General features: G+C 46.1%; 2 protein-coding genes across 3 annotated transcripts in view; one reads left to right on the top strand and one right to left on the bottom strand.

The window, feature by feature from the left end:
• Positions 1-20,101, bottom strand: part of Dmrtc1b (DMRT like family C1B) — a 41,701-nt gene extending 21,600 nt beyond the window's left edge. Inside the window, exon 1 of one of the 2 annotated variants that reach the window (XM_045139825.1) lies at positions 18,824-20,101. The gene's annotated coding sequence lies outside the window, so the exon portion shown is untranslated. The remainder of the gene's footprint in view (positions 1-18,823) is intronic. The other variant, XM_045139824.1, reaches the window with a different exon arrangement.
• Positions 11,785-12,549, top strand: LOC123456503 (protein FAM236A-like). Its single transcript, XM_045139826.1, has 3 exons — positions 11,785-11,881; positions 12,076-12,242; positions 12,393-12,549. Exons 1-3 carry the CDS (start codon positions 11,846-11,848, stop codon positions 12,418-12,420), a joined length of 231 nt encoding a protein of 76 aa, XP_044995761.1. The 5' UTR covers positions 11,785-11,845; the 3' UTR covers positions 12,421-12,549.
• Positions 20,102-20,361: the final 260 nt, after the last annotated feature.

The raw sequence follows: 20,361 nt of genomic DNA, 5'->3' as shown, positions 1-20,361 counted from the left end.
ACTATTTACATAATCAAATAATGGTGTTTGGCATGAGTTTGAGGCCACCCTGAGACTATATAGTGAATTCCATGTCAGCCTGGGCTACAGTGAGACCCTACTTCAATAAGCAATAACAACAAAAAGTTAATAAAATCTCACTGCTAAAAACAGTACCAGGGACTAGAGAGATGGCTTAGTGGGTAAAGTGCTTGCCTGAAAAGCCTAATAATTCATCTTTGAATCTCCAGGTCCCATGTAGCCAGACACATATTGATGCAATCACACCATGTTGCACATGTGCACAAGGGGGGCATATGCGTCTGGCATTGGTTTGCAGCTGCTGAAGGCCTTAGCATGATCATTCTCTCTCAAAATAAATTTTAAAAAGCAGCACCAGTATGAATATGTCATGTGATAACTGACTTTTAAGGACAATGACACACCCAGAAGCCAGATTGTTACTAGAAAAATTTCAGTGCCAGGGATGTGATACCTGCCAGTGAGTGTTGGCCAGGAGGTCCCTGATGCCCCTAAAACATTACAGGCCATTGCCAAGTCTCTTAGTTTTCCACCAAGAATAGATGATAAGACTCTACTGGTGCAAGATCACTGAGAAATTTTGCTGGAGCTGAGCTGAAAATCTCCTCCTTGTTGACTAGCTGACAGAAAGCTGGAAAAAGCTACACTGCATGCAGCTCTATGGGAAAGAAGTCATTAATGGAGATAAACAAGAGTGGACACTGCAAGCCTTAATTTTGGCTAGCTGGGCCAAATGAGCCAATGGGTGCAAGAGTGGCATGTCTGTTATAGGGGAAAGCAAAAACTCACTAATTGGACTGGAGGTCCGACCCACAGGAGGGGATACATGCCTGGTACTGAAAACCTAGTCAAAAGCCTATGACAGGGGAAGTCATGAATCCATGGAGTGTAATGCCTGCCAGTGTCTAGGTAAATGCATATATTATGCTCACCAAACTGCCTGGTAAGCACTTCTCTTAATGTTCATACCTATATATTAATGCTACTCTAAGTTTTGGTTAGCGAAGCTTCTCTTTTTAGATGGCAATAACTTCTGGGATGATTCAAAAGGCATCATAGTGCTGAGAAGAAGTGACAAAGGAGTACTCATCACTGAAACATCTCTATCACACCTTCCAAGGTTCAGGGTCCATTGAGGAAAAGATATTGGAAAGAATGTAGGAGCCAAAGGAAGGGTAGGACTCTTTAAACCATGCTCCTCCAAACAAAAAAAAATGGCCTGGATATCCATGACCTCACAGTACCTGACACTACCTACAGAAGACCCTCATAATAGGAAGAAAAGATAATGAAATCAAAATAAAAGAGAAACTGATTGAGAGGGGGATGGGATGTGACGGAGAATGGAGTTTCAAAGAGGAAAGTTGGGAAAGGGAGGGAATTACCATGGGATATTGTCTATAACTATGGAAGTTTTCAATAAAAAGTTTTTAATGAGCCATTTAAACCAAAATATAAGAATACAAAGTATGTTTACTGCAAAAAACATGAAGATATTCATCTAAAGGCTTCAGAGTCCTTGGGAGAGAGTTTCTGACTCTGTGTTTCCTTCTATATTTGATACATGAAAGATAAACCTGAATTTTTATCATGAATCTGTAGCATAACTGAGGCTGCAGTCAATAGAAACATAAGGCCAGCAATGGGCTCAAGTAGAGCCTCTCTGTCTACTCTCTGAAATTGTTGACATGAGCATAGTGTTCATAGGGAACTGAAAGGATATAACTGCCATGCACATGGGAATGTAAAGCTTAACATTTAATGAAAAAGTTTGTCTTTTGCTAAGGCTTTGTCCCTTCATAATCATCAACAAAGGATCATCAAAATAGGAGCTTGCACTTTCAATAAGTCATTTAGTCATGTACCTTAATGCAGGGTACTGAGAAAGGAGGCGTGGTTAGAACTCAAGGTGGAATGAAGGAGAAGAAGAAACACAATGACACAAATCAAATCTCCTTGTTTAAGGGAGAAACAAGAATGTAACAATTACTTGGAGGGTAGATTCTCATCTGTAGAAGGGGTGGTGAAAATCTAGGCCAGGGACACCAAGAGGAAGATTCACGGAGGGAACTGAACCTCTGTATCTTTAAGCAAAATGAGATTAAGAGCTCTGAACAGTGAGTCCTTAAAGACAACCAATACATACAATGCTTGTGGAAACCCTAAAATTCCCTGCATCCAGCTGAAGCTGAGACATGGGCTTCTTACATGAGGAAAGATGGCCTTCCCCGAAAACTCCTACCCAGAGGAAAACCCTGGCATTGGAGAGTGGTCAGCTCAAAGGTTCACCCTTCACAGGGATGAGAAAACTCAGGGACCTGTTCGGGCTGATTTTCCTATAGTGTGATTGGTCTTTGGCCCCGGCTGGCCTCATACCTAGGTCTAATGAGGTCGCTCCTAGCTATAGGAGTTTGCCTGTATTTTCCTTAAGGGAAATGACTCAGCTGAAGGCATCATGCTCTTTTCTCAGTTCCAGAGAGAACACTTCTGAAGGACCAGTTTGCCCACAAAGCATTATGGTCTGTCAGGGAGTTTAAGAACATTGTTCCAAAGGGTGATGACACATGTGACCAGGTGTTTGACACAAGAACTTGGAGCTAGCCTCTGCCACTCTTCCTGCCCCTAGCAAGCTTGCCTGCCTACCTGCCTGTCCCACCAGGACAAGCCAGCTCAGACCTCCATTTACCAAGGTGTCCAAGGGCAACTGGCCACTGTGCTTCCTTCCCAAGGGAAGTTACAACACGCTCAGAGAACAGCAGAGCCAGAGAATCATAGATGGTAACCAAGTCCGCTCTGCTACTCCCGGTCCTCACCCCTTCAGTATCTCAAGCACTAAGCAGGCACCAGTGGTTTTGTTGTGCAATATTGAGTCCCTGTCAACAGAAAAGTCCACCTCCTGTGTAAATGGTTGTGTGTCTTGGTGAAGGTGGCGTTGAGGGATTTAGGGACACAAAACACATCATAGTACTTAGACGTCTGGGTGGGTACTCCTGTGAATTACAGCAATAGTGCCTCAGTTGGGACAGCACTGTGTTCTGTGGATGGAGAACATTCTGGTTTCAACATTTCACTGTGGAAGGCTCATATGCAGTGAATGAATGACAGCTGCAGAGATGGAAAAGAGATCTATGGATTGACAACCATGGTGCCTAGGTTAGTAGGAAGAAAGATGTCCCCAAATCCAGACATGAGGCTTGGAGGAGGGGCTAGATTGTTTTCTGATTACCATAATCCCCACTATAGCTCACAAGAGTCCCAACACTCCATGACCACATCCATCATCTCAGGATTTTTATGTCCTATTGTGACATACTGGTCCTTAAAAGCTGTGAGAATTGCAGCAAAACAGCAAGAGCAAAATGTCATTGTCTTCTCCAAGGTAGTGAGAAATGCCACAGTATCCCTGTACCTGGTGTGGGTCTGGTTGACTCTGGGCTAAGAATGTGACAAGGGATTCAGGGTCCCAGGGTCCTGGTCCTCATGCTTAATGGATGTGTTGGGTTCCTAGGAATGGCATCAGTTTGCTAAGCACCCCAGATTCATGCCTTTGGCTCTGACATGCAATGGGGATGTTTAGAATGTAGGGACCATGACAGCTCCACCTTGCCTTCTTTGACCCACATGTAGAACATTTTCCAATGGCAATATTTCAAAACCATAAAAGAACAAAGGGAACAAGGCAGCATGCAGGACTGCTTGGTAAATTCTGCTTCACCATAAGGGCTTGAGCTCTCCCTGTGGTTTTCAGGCAAATATTGTAGACACACATAATGACTCCCATCTGTAAGACCTCCTCTGCTCCCTGGAGAAGGTCCCCACCCTGGATGTCGGCCTACACCCAGCCTCCATGCAGTTTCACCGGCTCTCCATTTGGGTTCCTCCCATGGGTACCTAACATTGCCTGAGAGGTCCCTTCTTGCCTATATGCATGGAGGCTCCCTACTAGAGCCGCATGCTAGAGGGAAAGGCAAGGATATCAAACAGTTTTGCACAACATTCCAGAGCCTAGCTTTCTCACACCTCTCTCGGTCCTGAGGTAGGCCCTGCCTCAGAGAGAGATCCAAGCTGCTTCTCTGTTTTGTCAGGAGAGCTAGGAGCAGCTCATGTGCATGTGTGTGTGCATACTTCTGTGCTGGTGCACCCGAGGCCAGACGTTGGTATCAGGTGTACTTCTTGGTGGATCTCCACCATATTTTCTGACACAGGGTCTCTTACTTGAACCCACAGCTCACCATTTCAGCTAGTCTGACTTCACAGCTTGGACCAAGGGCTCCTAGTCTCTGCCTCCCAAGCACTGGGATTAGAGACAAATTCCTTCCCTATCTGGCATGCACTTGGCTGCTAGGAATCTGAACTCAGGTCCTCACACTTGCATTATCCACTGAGTCATCTCCCCAGTTCAGAAAGGAAACTTTTGTAAACAATTCCTGTGTGAGGAAACCTTCTCAGAATGCAGGAGGAGGCCATATGGCTTAGACAAAATGTCAAATGTCCTGTTTTCTTCCCCTTCTTCCTTCCTTTCTTCCCTCTCCCTTTCTTTCTTATCTCATTGCTTTATCTCTCTTCGCCCCACTCCCTCTGCCACTTCCTATATTTCACTTGCTTAAGCTCTAAATTTTGCCCCCATAATTCTACTTCTTGTCCCTCATTTCACATGTACTGGAAACCCAGCCCTTACTATGCTGCTGTGCTGCTATCGTAAATAAAGCGCTATGGCAGAACAGCACAGCTTTTGGTGCCAGTCCTGGATGCCATGATCCTCCTCATGGAATCTCTGCCATGATAATGATGTCCCAGTTCGGTGCTCATCTCCACTTCCCCCAAGCCACAGAAGATGTGGAAGCTGCCTTCTGGGGGAACTGTTCTAAGAGGAATCACTGCAAACTCTCCTACCAATCCCCAGAGGTTGTGGAATTAAAAGGAGGGCTGGAGAGATGGCTTAGCAGTTAAGCGCTTGCCTGTGAAGCCTAAGGACCCCGGTTCGAGGCTCGGTTCCCCAGGTCCCATGTTAGCCAGATGCACAAGGGGGCGCACGCGTCTGGAGTTCGTTTGCAGAGGCTGGAAGCCCTGGCGCCCCCATTCTCTCTCTGTCCCTCTGTCTTTCTCTCTGTGTCTGTCGCTCTCAAATAAATTTAAAAAAAAATTTTAAAAGGTCATATATGCAAAAGAGAAGGTGCGCTGGATACATGGCTTTCTCCCACATCAAAAGGAGATGGATTCCATATGAGACCTTGCCTTTCACAACACACTTTCCATTTGATCATCTTGACTCTGCTCCTGTCTTGCAGCCCCAGCTTTCTGCACAACATATCTAAACTTAGCCTTCAGCCCCAAAAGAGAACTTTCCATTCTGCTCTGTCTTGGGAACTTCTCACTTTGGCTCTCCTTTGGAAATGCCATTCCCATACAATGCCTTTCACTTGTTCTCTGGATCTCTGATGTTCAAAAAGTAACTGTGCAAGAAAAACTCCCAGCACAAAGCACAAAGGCATTTGTTCTCCTGGAGAGGAGGCATGTCTGAGTGGATACTTTTAAAGAATTCTGGTTTGGGGGATGGAACCACATTAGAATGGAGAATGAGGCTGTATCTTGGGAAAAAAGAGAGAACTGCTCTCCTTTGGTCTCGTGCCCCCTCCATTCTTCATTCCTTGCCATTCCTGTGTCCTCCCTCTCCCTATCCCTCCAACCTCACTCATTCTTTACTCCCTTCTTCCTAGACCACTCCAGTCCTCGCGAACATGATGTGTTTCTGTTGAGCATGCACATGAATGAACATTCTCACACACACACACACACACACACACACACACACACACACACACAGTATACTCTACTCTTCTCCATCCAGGATTCTGCACACCAGTGAGCTCTGGTAGAGCCATTGCCATGACTGTCCCCACTCAGAAGCTCAACTCTGAGGCAGAGCACTGCCTTGATGGTCCAGGAACAACCAACCTGACTCGTGGTACATATTTATAGGCAAAATCAGACAATGTGCACATGTCTACTACAGCACTGTTGAGCCTAGCTTCTGCTCTGTGACAAGGGTGAACATTTTCCCTTTTGTTTCCTCCAACACTGAGCCCACACACTCCCACCCAGCAGAGGCTGGATGGTTGCAGTGTGTGAGAGAGAGCGCCTTCTTGGAGGTTCAGGCTTTTAGGCCTTCCAGAAATGGACCTGGTCTAGGAAGATAGGGGCACTGTGTGGGACACATAGCAGTGCATTGCTACTACTGCTGCTGCTTTAGAATCCTAGGACCAAGGGACTACCTTCTGAAGTCCCCTTTCACCCACCTTCCTTTCAGGACAGTGTTGGGAGGGAGACCTTTGGCTGGGTTGGCACTGATCTTCAACTGATGAGCTGTGTAAACAAGAGGCATGACAGACCACACAGCAAGTGACAATGGAGGAGATTAATAGAGTGGGGCTTCATGATAGGGAGAGCCCACCTCTATCCCTGCACCCCGAACACAAAGAAAGCATGGGCCAGAACCGCTATCCCCACCCTACAGGGGCACAGCCACACACTGCCTTGGCAGAACACCACAGTTTTTGGTGCCAGTCCTGGATGCCATGATCCTCCTCACATACTCTCTGCCATGATAAACCATTTTGCTCTCCCTTGGTTCTGGACAGTCTCTGCTCTAGGGAATGACATGTTCCATCTGTCAATCTTCACCTCAAGCACAGTCTCTTTGCTTGACTGTCTCGCCTTGGTGATCCATTCTCTCTTGGTGACTTGAGTACAGTGGTATTTCTTTAGGTGTTCCCACTTCCCAACCTATATAATGCAATCTTCAACTGAGAGATCAGTGAATGCCTTGCACATCTGCACATGGCAGGATCCCATACATAGAACTGGCAAATGTGCATTCACAATGGCCTTCTGTACCCACCTTAAGGTTAGCTGCAAGACCCCCCAAGGAAACTGATCCCCTACGGGCTATATATCCAATGAGGCCTCCCAGATACCATCTGCTGAGACACAACATCAGGCTAGCCGGGCCTCTCTTACTGAAAGAGGTTGTCATTTTTCAAAGCCCAGTGCTACAACAGGGCGGACTGAGAAATATCCCCAGCCAGGGCCTTAGGAGATAGTTATCCCAGAATTCTCAGGACAGACTTCACAAAACCAAGGCCATGGCTGAACAAGACCTGCAAAACCTTAAGAGCTAGACACTGGGACACAATCTAGTTCCCAGCCAAGACCCTTCCCCTCAAGATTCATTTTTTTTTTTTCTGTGTGACATGAGCTGTTCTTCTGTGTTGCTTCCTAGTAGCCATGCTCACGTCTACATGTGCACAGAACAACATAGATCTGATGATGATGTTTCAGAAAGTCACCTCCATTGCCCGCTCTCATGCTCCCATATCTCTTCCTTCACAACCCTTTCCCTGTCTAACTTCTTTCCCAATTCATTCCAGGTATGTAATCCTCCAGAAATTATCAATGACTCCATTAACCCCACAGCTCTGATGAGTGAAGTGCATGAGAAAGTCCTATCAATCCCTAAAGCTTCTCCTTCTCTCTCCCCTGGGTTTGCATTTTCCTGACCTCTTTCCAGCAAATGTCCTGGAGGCCAGCTCTGCACAAAGACCCACCATGGGCTGTCACAATTTAGGTAAAAAAAAATGCATTTTCTCAATGCCGCTCATATGATATTCATTGAACTGTCAAATATCAAAGGGCCCAACATCATCATGAGCAATGGTGAAGGAGAATGATTATTATCTAAGTCTCTCCTGAGGGAACAAATTTTCCTACTTCCTTGAAGATGCATTTACCAATGGTTCCTTGATCCTTAAATGTATACTGGGTTTTGCTCCCAAATTCCATTCCCATGTATCATTACTAAAAAACAAAAACAAAAACAGGCTCTTGCAAACAAGGATACTTGAGAAACGTATGAAAACTTAAAAATTGTAAAGAGCCTGAAAAAGGTCCTTATGTGTGTCAATGAAGCTTCATATATTACGTACATTTCAAACACTATCCAGATGCTGAAAATTATAAGGCCCTAGCATTCTACAAGCTAAGACAATCTCATGTAAAATGCAAAATCCACATGCCTTACATTTTGTGCAGCATGAGTCAGTACTTTGGTTTCTGGAAAGTCAGAACCATGTGTAATCACAGAGGAAGGTTGATATATAAATACATTATTGAAGAATTCTTGAAGATACACACGTAAGTGATGGTGAAGGGGATGGTGATGGCACAGGATCCACAGCCCATTAATCTGTTATTGTTCCAGTGCTCATGGTGAGAATATTCACAAGGATTTTGTTTGTGTAGATGAAAAACTATGTACAACAGGTGACATGCCTCATCCTAGAGGGTTTTATAAAAAGAACTGTCATGGTTTGCAATAATGACTTGCCATTTTCAGACTTTAGTGGGCGTCCGCTTGCAAATAGATAAAACGTTGAGATTCCCCACATGTACCATAATTACCTGTAACTTTTCCAGTTGAATCTCAGGGATGGCAGGAACCAGCTTGCCTCTCCTCTCTACAGTAGTCACTCCAACTGAAAATTTCACTTCTCTTGATTTTCTACAGTCTTGTTCATCCAAGCATCATATAAAGCTTGGGGCTAGCATGAAAAGTACTCCTTCGTGTGAATCCCACCACAGTGCAAAACTCTCCTTGACATCACCCACTGTCTTTCCGACTCACACTGTAATTCTCTGTGTAGCATCCAGGCTGTTATAGGGAGAATGCATATATTCTATATGGTGAATCAAAAAGAGAAAATTCACCAGGCAAGGTTGCAGATTCACCCTGAATTTGTCACCCACCGAATAAACAGCCTGACCACCCATATCAACCCCAGACTCATTTCATAAGGTGAATGCTGGAGCTCATGTTGCCTGTCACCAAAACAAAGAGAGCTAAAATGGGAACTGAATCATTAAGCTGTGCATTATTCAGACAGCCTGCATCCAAAGAAGGCAGCATGTTGACACCCTAAAAAACACCATAAAAGTTGCATTCCATCAGTCTCCAGCCAGCAGGCTTTATAGAAAGGGGGCAAAGCTAGAGCACAGTCTCGCCTAGCTGGTGAGGTGGTCAACAATATTTCTGAGACTTATGATATCAGTTCCTCTCTAGTTGTCATCTCTTGCATTCTTTCCCCCTTCTCTGGCTGTCTGGACTCAGACACTGCTTGGAATGCTGATCCTAGCTAGTGTCTGCCAGCATCAATCCCGCATTTCTGCAGATGACGACAGACAGCTAACTCAGAACAAGCAAGCCAGTGACGTTGTGTATGTGCTAAACTAACATGTGCATGCAGACTCCTTTCTACAATGTGGAATGCAAACGTTCCCCCACAGTACAGAATATAACAGTGCCCCTATCCACCCCCATCCCACAATAGTGTCTTCCAGAAATTTCAAGGTGGGGCTAGTCTGCTGCTCATGTTTCCATAACAAAACACAAGAGACTGAATGATTACAGCAACAGAAATTTATTATCTCATAGGCCTGCAGGCTGGCACGTCCAAGATCAAGGTGTTTTCAGGCTTGGTTTCTGTGGAGGGCCTTATTTTTTGTCTCTTTTACATCAAGTCTTCACGTGGACTTTCCAGAAAGTTTGGATGCATTCTGAGAGTAAGGGAGCAAGTTTTCCAGTGTCTTCAAATAAAGACATTAATTCTATCAATAAAGATCTCACCCTTAGGACTATATTCAGCCTTAATTTTGATCTAAAGGCTCTAGCTTCCAAAGAAGATTTGGGGTTAAACCTTCTACATATGAATTATGGGGGGACAAGATTCAGTCTATAGACACTGACAAAGGTTTTTTGTTGTTGACCTTCAACTTTCGATAACCCTGCTGTCCAAATCATAGACCTGACTTCCTTGAGATGGGATAAATAAAACAGGTGCCTCATTCTGTCTAAAGTAGCCAGCTTCCACATCCCAGTTTTACTAATGAAGTGGGAAAAACAATCCTGTCCACCAGTGCCACTGCCTAAAGCACCACTGCTGACATCAAGACCCCAGACCAGGCCCCAAAGGCTATTAACACCTCAGTGGGCAGGATCTTGGGATGGGCCCCTAGAACTAATTTTGGTCCCTGAAAAAAACTGCAGCATAAGGGGTGAAAGGTCTCTCCCAAGGACCGTGTTCTGGTATCTTCTGCCACCTGGTGGTACTTCAGGATACCAACAAGTGCACAATAAGAACCGCAAGTGCACAAGGGTGGACCTTTCTCCCAGAGAGTAGAGTGGACCTTCCAGGTGTTTGAGGAAACGCCATACTTACCGAGTTTGCTTTTGATGAGAATGAAAGTTGTGCATAGAAATGACATGGAGTTTTAGCCTTCATTTCTATTCATTATCATTTTCAAGTAAATAATCTTAACCTAGTTTTCCACTAGGTACTTAAACACAGCATACAAACCTGTGACTAAATTCACACAGCTAGCCATATATAGACCTGAAAAACATCAATTCACATGTCCACTGGTTCGCATCCAACTAACTGCTAAGTTCTCGTGAAGTGCTGTCAGATAAAACCTCATTGGATTCGTGGAGAGGAAAGGGAGATGTCAAGGATGTGAAACATTCACACCTGGAAGGAGTTTGAGTATTTGGCAAAACTTGCCTATAACGTCTTGCAAATTAGGTGGTTGTGAATATGAATACTCAGCGCTCTTTTACCTCTGATTTGCATAGAATCCCATGAGATGGAGGGTTTCCTGGGACCACTTGCATCCTTCTCTTGAGGACACATCATACAAGCAGCCACTCATGCTCAGTTTGCACACCTTCTAAGCCAGTGAGAGCATGACTGGGGGGGAGGACTGCATGTGGAAAATCACACCTACAAAGTCAGAGCCTTGGTAGTCCCTTCCCTTCATCTTATTTCAAACCCTCTGGGACCTGCTAGAACACTAGGGTAACAGTCCTGCAATAGAGGTAATGGCTGAGGAGCAATTGTAGGTTTATACAGATTAGGTGTTCAGAGCTCAAATGAGCCATCCTCCATTTAGATTCATGCTTTGAAGATATAAAAGTCCTTCATTACCCATCTGTTACTCACAAATTATACATCTTCCAAGTCAGGATCACTCATGATTTTACCTACAAGATGTAACTAACTGTCAACCGTGTGAAAAACAAACTAGATCAATATGACAGGAGTGTCTGCATGAAGCAGTGCTACATCGTGTGCCAGCTTGCATAATACTGAGGATTTTCCACATTATAAGACAAGAACATAGGACTTAAGTCAAGAATAATCTCAGACGCACTGGGACCACAAGGGACCACAACAGGAGTGACGGGCAGTTGGTGTGTTTCGTTCACACTGAAGCCCCACGGTGCAGCTCTACTGAGCTTCTCACAATGCGGGTCTCAGAAACCTGGCTTGAGATCCTGCTGCTGGATAAACCAGAGGGAATATGAACAGAAATGAAATACACACAGAGATTAAGAAACACAGAGAGAAATCAAAAGATACAGACAGAGACTGAGAGAGAAGGGAGGGTGGGAGGCAAAAAGGGAAGGAGAAAAGTGTTGGGGAAGTGGGAGAGGAGAGAGAGAGACAGTCAGGGAGAGAGGAAGGGAGGAAGATGGAAGGGGTGGGAGTTAAGAGCCACAGAAATCGAGGGGAGTGCACATACCAGAAATGTATCCAATATGGAGCAGAATGTGCTGGGCTGTAAAAGGGAGGAAGGATGTGCAGGAGCACGGGGGCCAGGGACGTGGAGGGGGCGGGCCACAGCCTCTACACCCTGCGCAGTCTGGAACAAGGCAGATCTCTTCAAGGAAGCCCTGCGGATCACCCTGGGAACATCTCACCCTTCTGGAAGCATGATCTTCACTCCCTTCTTCCCACCTCCTCAACTGGTGAGTTTCATGTCCCCCCATTGTCTGAAACCCCCTCCTGGGAGCTGGGGCTTGGTCAGTGCAGGTCACCCTACTTCTGCACACCCAGCATCTGGACAGGTGTGCCAGTGTGCAGGATGCACATTAGGGGTACTAAATGAGATAATGGAGGCCAGCCATGATGGGACTATTAGAATGAGGCCACTATTTTTCAGACTTTCCGAGACCTACAAGAAGAATCTGAGGAAGGTGATATCATCTTTCCTGGCATCATGGGGAATCCATCTGGTGGCCCAGGCTGGCTCGTGCCGCCTTTTCCTCCACGAAGGTCATGGAAGAGCCGATTCCAGAGAGTGCTGGCACGTGTGACTAAGTTTTTCAGGTGAGAGCTCTGACCCAACTTCTGCCTCTCTGGCTGCTGCTCACAGCAAGCCTGACTGCCTCCCTTCTTCTCCCACCAAGGTAACCCTGGACATAGCCAAGGTTCCCAGACCTCCAAAGGGCCCACTTTTCTCTCTGCTTTCCTTCTCAGGAGAAGATTCCAGATGTTCCAAAACTGAGATCACAGGAGCCACAGGCGCAGAGCCATGCATAGAGACCAGGACCTGTTGCCCCTGGACCTGCTCCCCACACCACAACCCGAGTACCTTGTCCAATGAGCCTGGAATAAATGTGGCCATGTTTGACTACTTTTGCTTCTTGATATTTGTTTTACATTTTACAATGACACCAACCTCAGATGCACTGGGGTGTCAGCTTTGGTGGTGGTGGGTATTGGGGAGGGGGTATCTAGCATCTTCCTTAATCCTGGAAGGCCCCCATCCTCCTTCTTGAGGAAATGCTGCTTGCCTCTTAGGGGTCCTGCTTTCAAAGTTTACAGACCAATGAGCCATCAGTGCATTTCCCAAAGCTGGAAGCTCTCGGCCCCCAGGGCGCACTTGCATGTAGCCATGAGGATGTAATAGCATGTCTCTTCCCCCTGCAGTGCATACATGCTGCATGTCCCGAAAACCTGGCCAGTGTTTATATGGGGGAGAGACAGGCACCTGTGCAGGAGGAAACTGCGTCTTGTAAAACAGCTATAGTGCTCACAAAACAGCCCCCAGGTACCCCTATTCCTCTGCACAACAAAGTCTCCACCATAAGACAGCCTTGTCTCCAATTACAAATTGTCCCTCTCCATGTCATGAGAGATTCATGTCTTCCTGTGATGAATCTGAAATGTCTAAAACATAGTCTCCTTGGCACAATGCTGTAAGGGAAGGTAGAGGACCAATACCCCTTTATTTTAACACGGAGCAAGCCTTGTTAGAAACATTCAGAATTACAGAGTCCAGTACAATTAAATCCCACCAGAGTTATGGGGGCTTGGACCTCCCACAGGCCCAACTAAACACTCTGGTTTGTCATCTTTCTGAATGGGGTGCTTTATCCCAGTGGACCACACAGATAGAAGCCCTCACTTTGTACCAGATGGCAGCATCAGTGTCTCTACCTGCCAAGGGGAGACCACCACTCTGGGGGAGCCACCCCTGGAGCAGGATGACCCTCCCCTTCTTGCTGCCACATTAGCTTTCACATTTCTTTCCATTAATATGGAAATAAATCCAAAAGTTTTATTGGATTTTGTGTCAATATCATTTCTACAGCTCAGAAAAAAATCTTTTGTTTCAATGATCTTGGCAGTTGAAAATGGGAAGGATATTAAGACATAGAGACATGAATAGATGTCCTTGGTCTTTGTCATGAGACAGTAGGTTTTGTTTCTGTATACCTGTTAGGAGTGTGGGCTATAGTTTTCTTCAAGGACAACTAAATGTAAGAATGAGAAAAACAGTATCTAGTGAACACTTGACAATGGGTATTCAAGGTAAATGGGGAGAAATCTAACCCCAGAGGAAGACAGATCATTTTCACACTTCATCTGCCTCAGACTACACATGCCAGTATTGCTATGCCCCAACCCCAACAGGAGCCTTTGATGTCAGCACAGAAATGAGCAAGGGAAGGGTTTCAATGCAATGTTCTCTGGACTTCACATACTCTGTGGGTGGGTTTGAGAGAACAGGTGTTACATCCCATGGAGTTTATGTCTAAGAGATACAAAGTTTGCTAGGCAGACCAGCACATATGCAAAATTTCCCTATCACCCTGTGGTAGTTTGAATAGATGGCCCCCAATATATTTAGTGTTTTGTTAGTTTTTAGTTTGGATTCTATAGCTGGAGGAGGTGTGGTGCTAGGTTTATTCCAATCTAAAGATATACAAAGTGCCTAGTTCCACCTGGAGTTCCTAAAGTGTGCTGTGTGGTGTGGCTTTTGGCTTGTGGGGTTGTTTTTTTTTTCCTTATATATATTTGGACTTGTAAAAGCAGGGCCAGTTTCTTCTGCCATTATGGAACTTCCTTTTTATCTGTAAGCTTCAGTAAATCCCTCCTTCCATAACTGTGCTTCGTCTGAAAGTTCATCTCAGCAAACCTAAAGCTGTCTGCTACAGAAATTGGTACCAGAAGTGGGGTAAGATGAACCTGACCATGTGGATTTTGGTCTTTTGGAATTTTTATTTTGGAGCAACAGACATGGACTTAGTGCTTGCAACTGAAGATGCCTTCTGGAGTGGTAAGACAAGAAATATGGACTATTGTGATAAGAGTTTGAGAATGCTAAGTGCAAACAATAATGAACTTCAAGTCTTGACTTATGAGCTTTCTAAGGGGAAGGAAAGACTGCAGAGGACTTTGTTGGAACTGAGCTACTGGCATAAGGGCTGGCTGCGTTCTGCTGCCCAGGCCCACAGAGAGTTTGATCAAGGTTGTGTAATGGAGTTATGTGCTTGGCTAAATATACTGGACTAAAAGATTTAAGATTTTAAGTTGGAAAACCTCAAACAAGTTAAAATTACAGGCACTGAGACTCATTTTAGGTTACTGAAGCTGCTATTGTCAACACATTAACAGTCTTAAGGAAGATGGCCCAACTGCTTTACATTAAAACAATGGAGAAGATGCCTGAAGAAAGACTATGATAGAAATATAAACTATTTTTGGAAAGAATTAATTGGAAAAGAACCTGTTTTTCCAGGTTACAATTTACTTTGTCCCTAAATTAAAAATATGGCTATATCCTACACATCTGGTATTAGTTTTATAAAACATAAAAATATATATAAAGTGGGTAAAAAGTACACACATGGTTCTAGAAGCCACTGCTGAGATACAAAATGAGGCAGAACATGATACTATGATAGGCTACAACAGCCTTTGGAAAATGGACCATGGTTTGCATGGACATCTGAAGACATTTTGTATATACCAGAACTATACAAGGGCTACCAGAAAGGCTATCAGATAGGGATAAAAGTTTTCCCTGGTGACTCAGCCCAGCTGGAGGGGCAAAATTGAAAAATCCAGACACTACCAGTCACTGGAGTTAAAGTACAAAAGTTTGATGTTTGATGATGGTTGAGTTTACATTGTTCTAGTCTCTCCTTTCTATGCCTCACACTAGTTGAAAATGCCTTTATATGTTAAAAATATGTAACTTGTTTGATTTTACAGGACTCCCAGCCAAAAATTCTTAAATCTCAAAAAAGACTTAAGACTTTAAAACTATCTTAAGTTGGTCAAGACTGTAAAAACCTTTAAAAATTGGACTAAATAGCCAGGCGTGGTGGCACATGCCTTTAATCCAAGCATATGGGAGGCAGAGATAGGAGGATCACTGTAAGGCCACCCTGAGACTACATAGTGAATTCTAGGTCAGCCTGAGCTAGAGTGAGACTCTACCTCAAAAAAATGAAAAAAAAAAACTGGACTAAATACAATTTACAATGTGTAATAATTTTAAATCTATTGGGGCCAGGGACAAAATACAGTAGTTTGAACAAATGGCCCCCAATATATTCAGTGATCTATAAGTTTGTAGTGTGGATCTACAGCCACCTGGCTGGAGGTGTGGTGGTAGTTTTTAAATTCCTTTAGAATTTTAAAATCTAAAGACTCAAAGTGTCTAGTTCCACCTGGAGTTCCTACAGTGTGCTTTGTGGTGTGGCTTTTGGCTTGTGGTTTTTTCTCTATCTATTTGGACCTGTAAAAGCAGGGCTAGTTTCTTCTGCCATTATGAAACTTCCCCTGGATCTGTAAACTTCAGTAAATCCCTTCCTTCCATAACTGTGCCTGGCCTGAAAGTTCATCTCAGCAAACTTAAAGCTGTATTATTACACCCTGTGAGCAAAAAAGGTAATTTTAAGCCAGTTACTAGGATCATGATACCTACTAGGGGCTATTCTGAGGAAAGGAAAATGCTGATCCTTTAAAAATAATGTCGAACTGGGCTCAGCAACTTGGTAGGGTGAAGCATTCATCAGGTCCCTTCTGTTCAATAATACCTTTGTAGCCCAACAAAATTGGGTTGAAGCCTCAAGTCACAATCAAGGCTCCTCCTAGCTCTGCTCCAAACTACTACAGATTTATCTCTCATCTTTGCCAACAGTTTTCCCACATATCAACAGGATCTTTTATTTATGCTAACTCCTAAGTTTTAAAAAAACGTACCTGCAATCATACCACTTCCCTTAACACACTAAGATTTCTCTCCCAGGCCTCAGGTATCAACCTCTGCTCAGTGCTCCAGGCCTGTGGGAGGCAACCTCAGGTCTGGGGAGTGGACATTTACTACTACCCCACCAGTCTTAAGAGATAATGAATGAAAAGGACTTGGACTGTGCACAGTACAACCAGCTGGGGACCCCAGTCCAGGACAGCCAGCAGAGCTGCCACAGGTGGGTCTTCACTCGGTTTCATCAAGAATCTCTGCTTTTCAGAGTCATTTTCAACTCCATGTTTTTCTCACAGCCCTGAAGTCCACTGTGGCTCTTACTACATCATCTCAAATTCTAACCTCCTAGCTCCATGCAACAACATGGAGTTCTTCAGTTATCCACACTATTCCACCTGAGTCCTAGTACTTTCTATTCTAGTGTTTAAGACCTAAGATGACACCTCACTCTGAAGAAACCTGCTGCCTCCCAGATGTTTAGCTTCCAGCATAAGAGGCCTCTCCTCTGGACTCCCTTACCTGGCACATATGCTTACCCAGTCACATCTGGCTGCCACCTCTGGCTGACTTAATCACATGAGAGCCCAAACCAAATTCTCAGATATGGGGCAGAGGCCAAGACTGGTGTATTCCTGAATCTCCATTGCTTAGCACAGTGTTTTGAATAAAGTAAATAGTTACTAAAGGCATTTTGAATAAATGAATACATTAGCAAGGTGACTCATTCATTATTTTTATTGTCCCCTACATTCCAGAGACCTAAGACAAGTAACTATCCATTGTTTCTTGTATGTCACATGCTGAGAAATTTTTATTTTATCCTTTAAGATTTGGAGGAGGAGCTAGGCGTGGTGGCATATGCCTTTAATTCCAGCACCAGAAGGCAGAGGTAGGAGGATGTCCACGAGTTCTAGGCCACCCTGAGACTACATAGTAAATTCCCGGTCAGCCTGAGCTAGAGACCCCACTTTGAAAAACCGAAAGAAAAAATAAATTGGAGGAGGAGTCATTGTACCATACAGGCTTTCAAAGTTTCGGAAAGCAGCTTACTGTATTTCAGGCACATTGTGAGACAGCAATTATCTCCTAAAGAAGAACACTAAAATTTTGGACAAATGCCATTCATAACCTTAGAGGCTCATATTTAATAATACATCTAGAAAAGCAAGGGTTTTGAAAGGCTATTTAGGTATTGAGAGAAAAAGGAGCAAAGTAGTACATATATATGAAAGTATTCCAGTAGGGAAGGGCCCAATGAGGGAACCAAAAGGAGTTACCGCATTGCCTCCTTCAACAGAATTGGAATTTAGTTTCTGAACCAGTGACATCGCCTAGCAACAGATCCTTCCACTCAGGTATGCTGACCTCTTTTGGGGGCCAGCCCCCTGAGCCCAAACATATCAGTTCTCTCAGAACTCACCTGAGCCGAAGATAAAGCCCACCCAAATAAGCTCTAAGAGGGTGGACAGGTTTCCTTCTTGGCCATTCATCTCTCCTGACATCTACACTTCCAGGTCTCCACCCTGGTAAGCCCTTCCACACCTCAGCCCAACTGGGCTGAGATGGGGGAGGGGACCCTTACTAATTAACTACTTAGCTTTTTTACCTAATGTGCAAAGAAAACAACCTTTTAGCTCCATTTCCCCCCCCACACCGCTTTGTGTGTGTGTGTGTGTGTGTGTGTGTGTGTGTGTGTGTGTGTGTATTTCTTTAAGGTTCTGCCCCTTTTTCAATTTCTACCATTCCAGCCTTTTCCTGGACACCAATTTTCTCAAATCAACCTTGTAGTTTAACCTTTGCAGAATCCATTTCCTCAAGTTTTCGTTGGAATGGACAAGGATCTAAAGTCTGGGATTCAGAGGCTAGGGAAAGCAGCTTACTTCCCCTCTCCCCACAAGCAATCCCGCTACAGTATGACTTTTCTTTGACTGTGATTTAACTCTGTCTGCACTGAGGAGTTTGTGTTTGTGCTTTGTTTTGTGGTTGTGGGGCTCGATCCCACAGCCTTGTGCATGAGAGGGAAAAAACCTTCTACCCCTTAGCTACATCTCCAGCCCTCACTACTTAGTATTCTTTCCGTAAGTTGTTTATCAATGGAAAAAGAAGAAGAAAGCTAACTTGAAAGCAAGCACGGCTGTTGCATGTACAAACTGAACTTTGCTAAGTCACCAAGAAGTACACATACAACTGGAGCAAAATGCCCCTGACTGTTCTCACTAACCCCGCGCTAACCCTATGTTCTTCATACATCAGTGCCCCAGGGGCCCCTGCTCCAGCACTACTTTGACTAACCACAACAAAGCCACTGAAGCCTGGGCCTCAGCCATGCCAGGTGGCAGGCAGCAGAGGCTTCCCTGAAGCTAAGCCTGAGACTGCAACCAGCACTGGCACTGTCCCCGGTACTGACCATAGCTGCAGCCATGACTCTAGCCCTGGCACTGGCACTTGCACGGGCACTGGTGCTGATGCTTGCTTGCTTCAGCCATGGCGTAGGCCCTGGCACTGGAACTGGCACTAACACTCGCACTTGTCACATCACCACCAGCAGCTGCGTCTCGGGCACCAGGTATTGCCTCCTCTTCTTTCAACGCCTCATTTACTGCCACAGAAGGGCTCTGGGGTGGGTGTCATTCACTTTGGCCACAAACTCCAGGACTTCCATCTGTCTTGTTTCCTTTGAGAGCCCCCAAGAATACCGAGAGCACGGGACTGCTGGACACCTACTCGTGCGCCCGGAACCTGGGCTGCGCACAAGCTCTGGTGAGGCGCTTTGGTGACGGCTCCCCATGGACGAAATGCTTTTTAGGTGGACATACCTCCAACACCCTCCACACCTCCCAGAACACCTCCTGGGGGACACAGCTGGCCTGCATGAAGACAAGTCCAGGGTAATCAGCGGAAGCCCAGTCTTTGGTGTGCCCTGGTCGCCTGTCAGGCCCCAGAGCAGGGCAGGACGGATTTTTCTGTTCGGGACATAGGAGTGGGTGCTCTGGCGGATTGTGGTCCTTCCTTCACCCGGGACCCAACAAGACTAACTCGGGGAGGTCAGAGGCTCTCTTGAATATCTCGGGGAAGACGCTCCTGTACCTTTTGGTCACATACTTCAGCACGTCTGCCCTTTAGATGCGCACAGTCTTCGCGTTCTTAAGCAGCAGGTACTGCGCCAGCAGCTCAGCTACTTTCTAGCTCCGGGGGCCTCTGGGCATGCGCGCCAGGGGTGGTGGGGCCCGCGGGGCGCTCGGCGGGGGAAGCCCTAGGGGCTTGTGGGGTCCATAAAGGAACTTGCAGCACCACCGGGGCGGGGGCTATGTGGCTCAGAAGACGTGCTCTCGGGGCTCCGGGGAGCACCGAGCGCCCCCGCGGGGGGCTTCCTGGGCAAGGAGGAGAGAAGAAGGAGGCCAGGGGCCTCTGGGGCCCGCAGGCCCCGGGTGGCACCTCTACCGCGGATGTTCTCACCTGCGGCGTTGGCTGGCCCAGGAAGCAGGAACTCTGGGAGGAGATGCGATGCGCGTCCTCCGCGGGCATTCGGCGACCGGCCAGAGCGCTGCGTGCAAGGCCGCGAAGACTGTGACGTCGCCGCCGATGCTGCGGCCGCCGCCGCCGCTGAGAAGACCCTCGGGCTCTGGAGTCCGAGGCCTCGGCCCTCAGATCCCCCTCGGACCCGGGGACTGAGGCAGCCGGGAGCGGAGGAGAGCGGGCGCAGCCTCCGCAGCCCAGGTCTGCCTCCAGCTGCGAGAACGCACCAGCTCCGCCCCGCGCGGCCTCTGCCGGTGACGGAGGGTACTGCAGTCTGGGGCCCGGAAGGATGCGGGGGCGCCGCTCACACAGGTGGGGGCCACTGATGCCAGGCTTGGAAGGTACCAGAAGCTTCCAGGCCCGGCGCGGCCCGCCCTGCCGGGCCCACAACACAGGAAACCCTTAGTGAACGCTGTTCGCCAGGCCTAG

This window comes from Jaculus jaculus, chromosome X (assembly GCF_020740685.1).
Source record: "Jaculus jaculus isolate mJacJac1 chromosome X, mJacJac1.mat.Y.cur, whole genome shotgun sequence".
Taxonomy (NCBI): domain Eukaryota; kingdom Metazoa; phylum Chordata; class Mammalia; order Rodentia; family Dipodidae; genus Jaculus; species Jaculus jaculus.
This window is presented reverse-complemented; position numbering and strand designations above follow the sequence as displayed.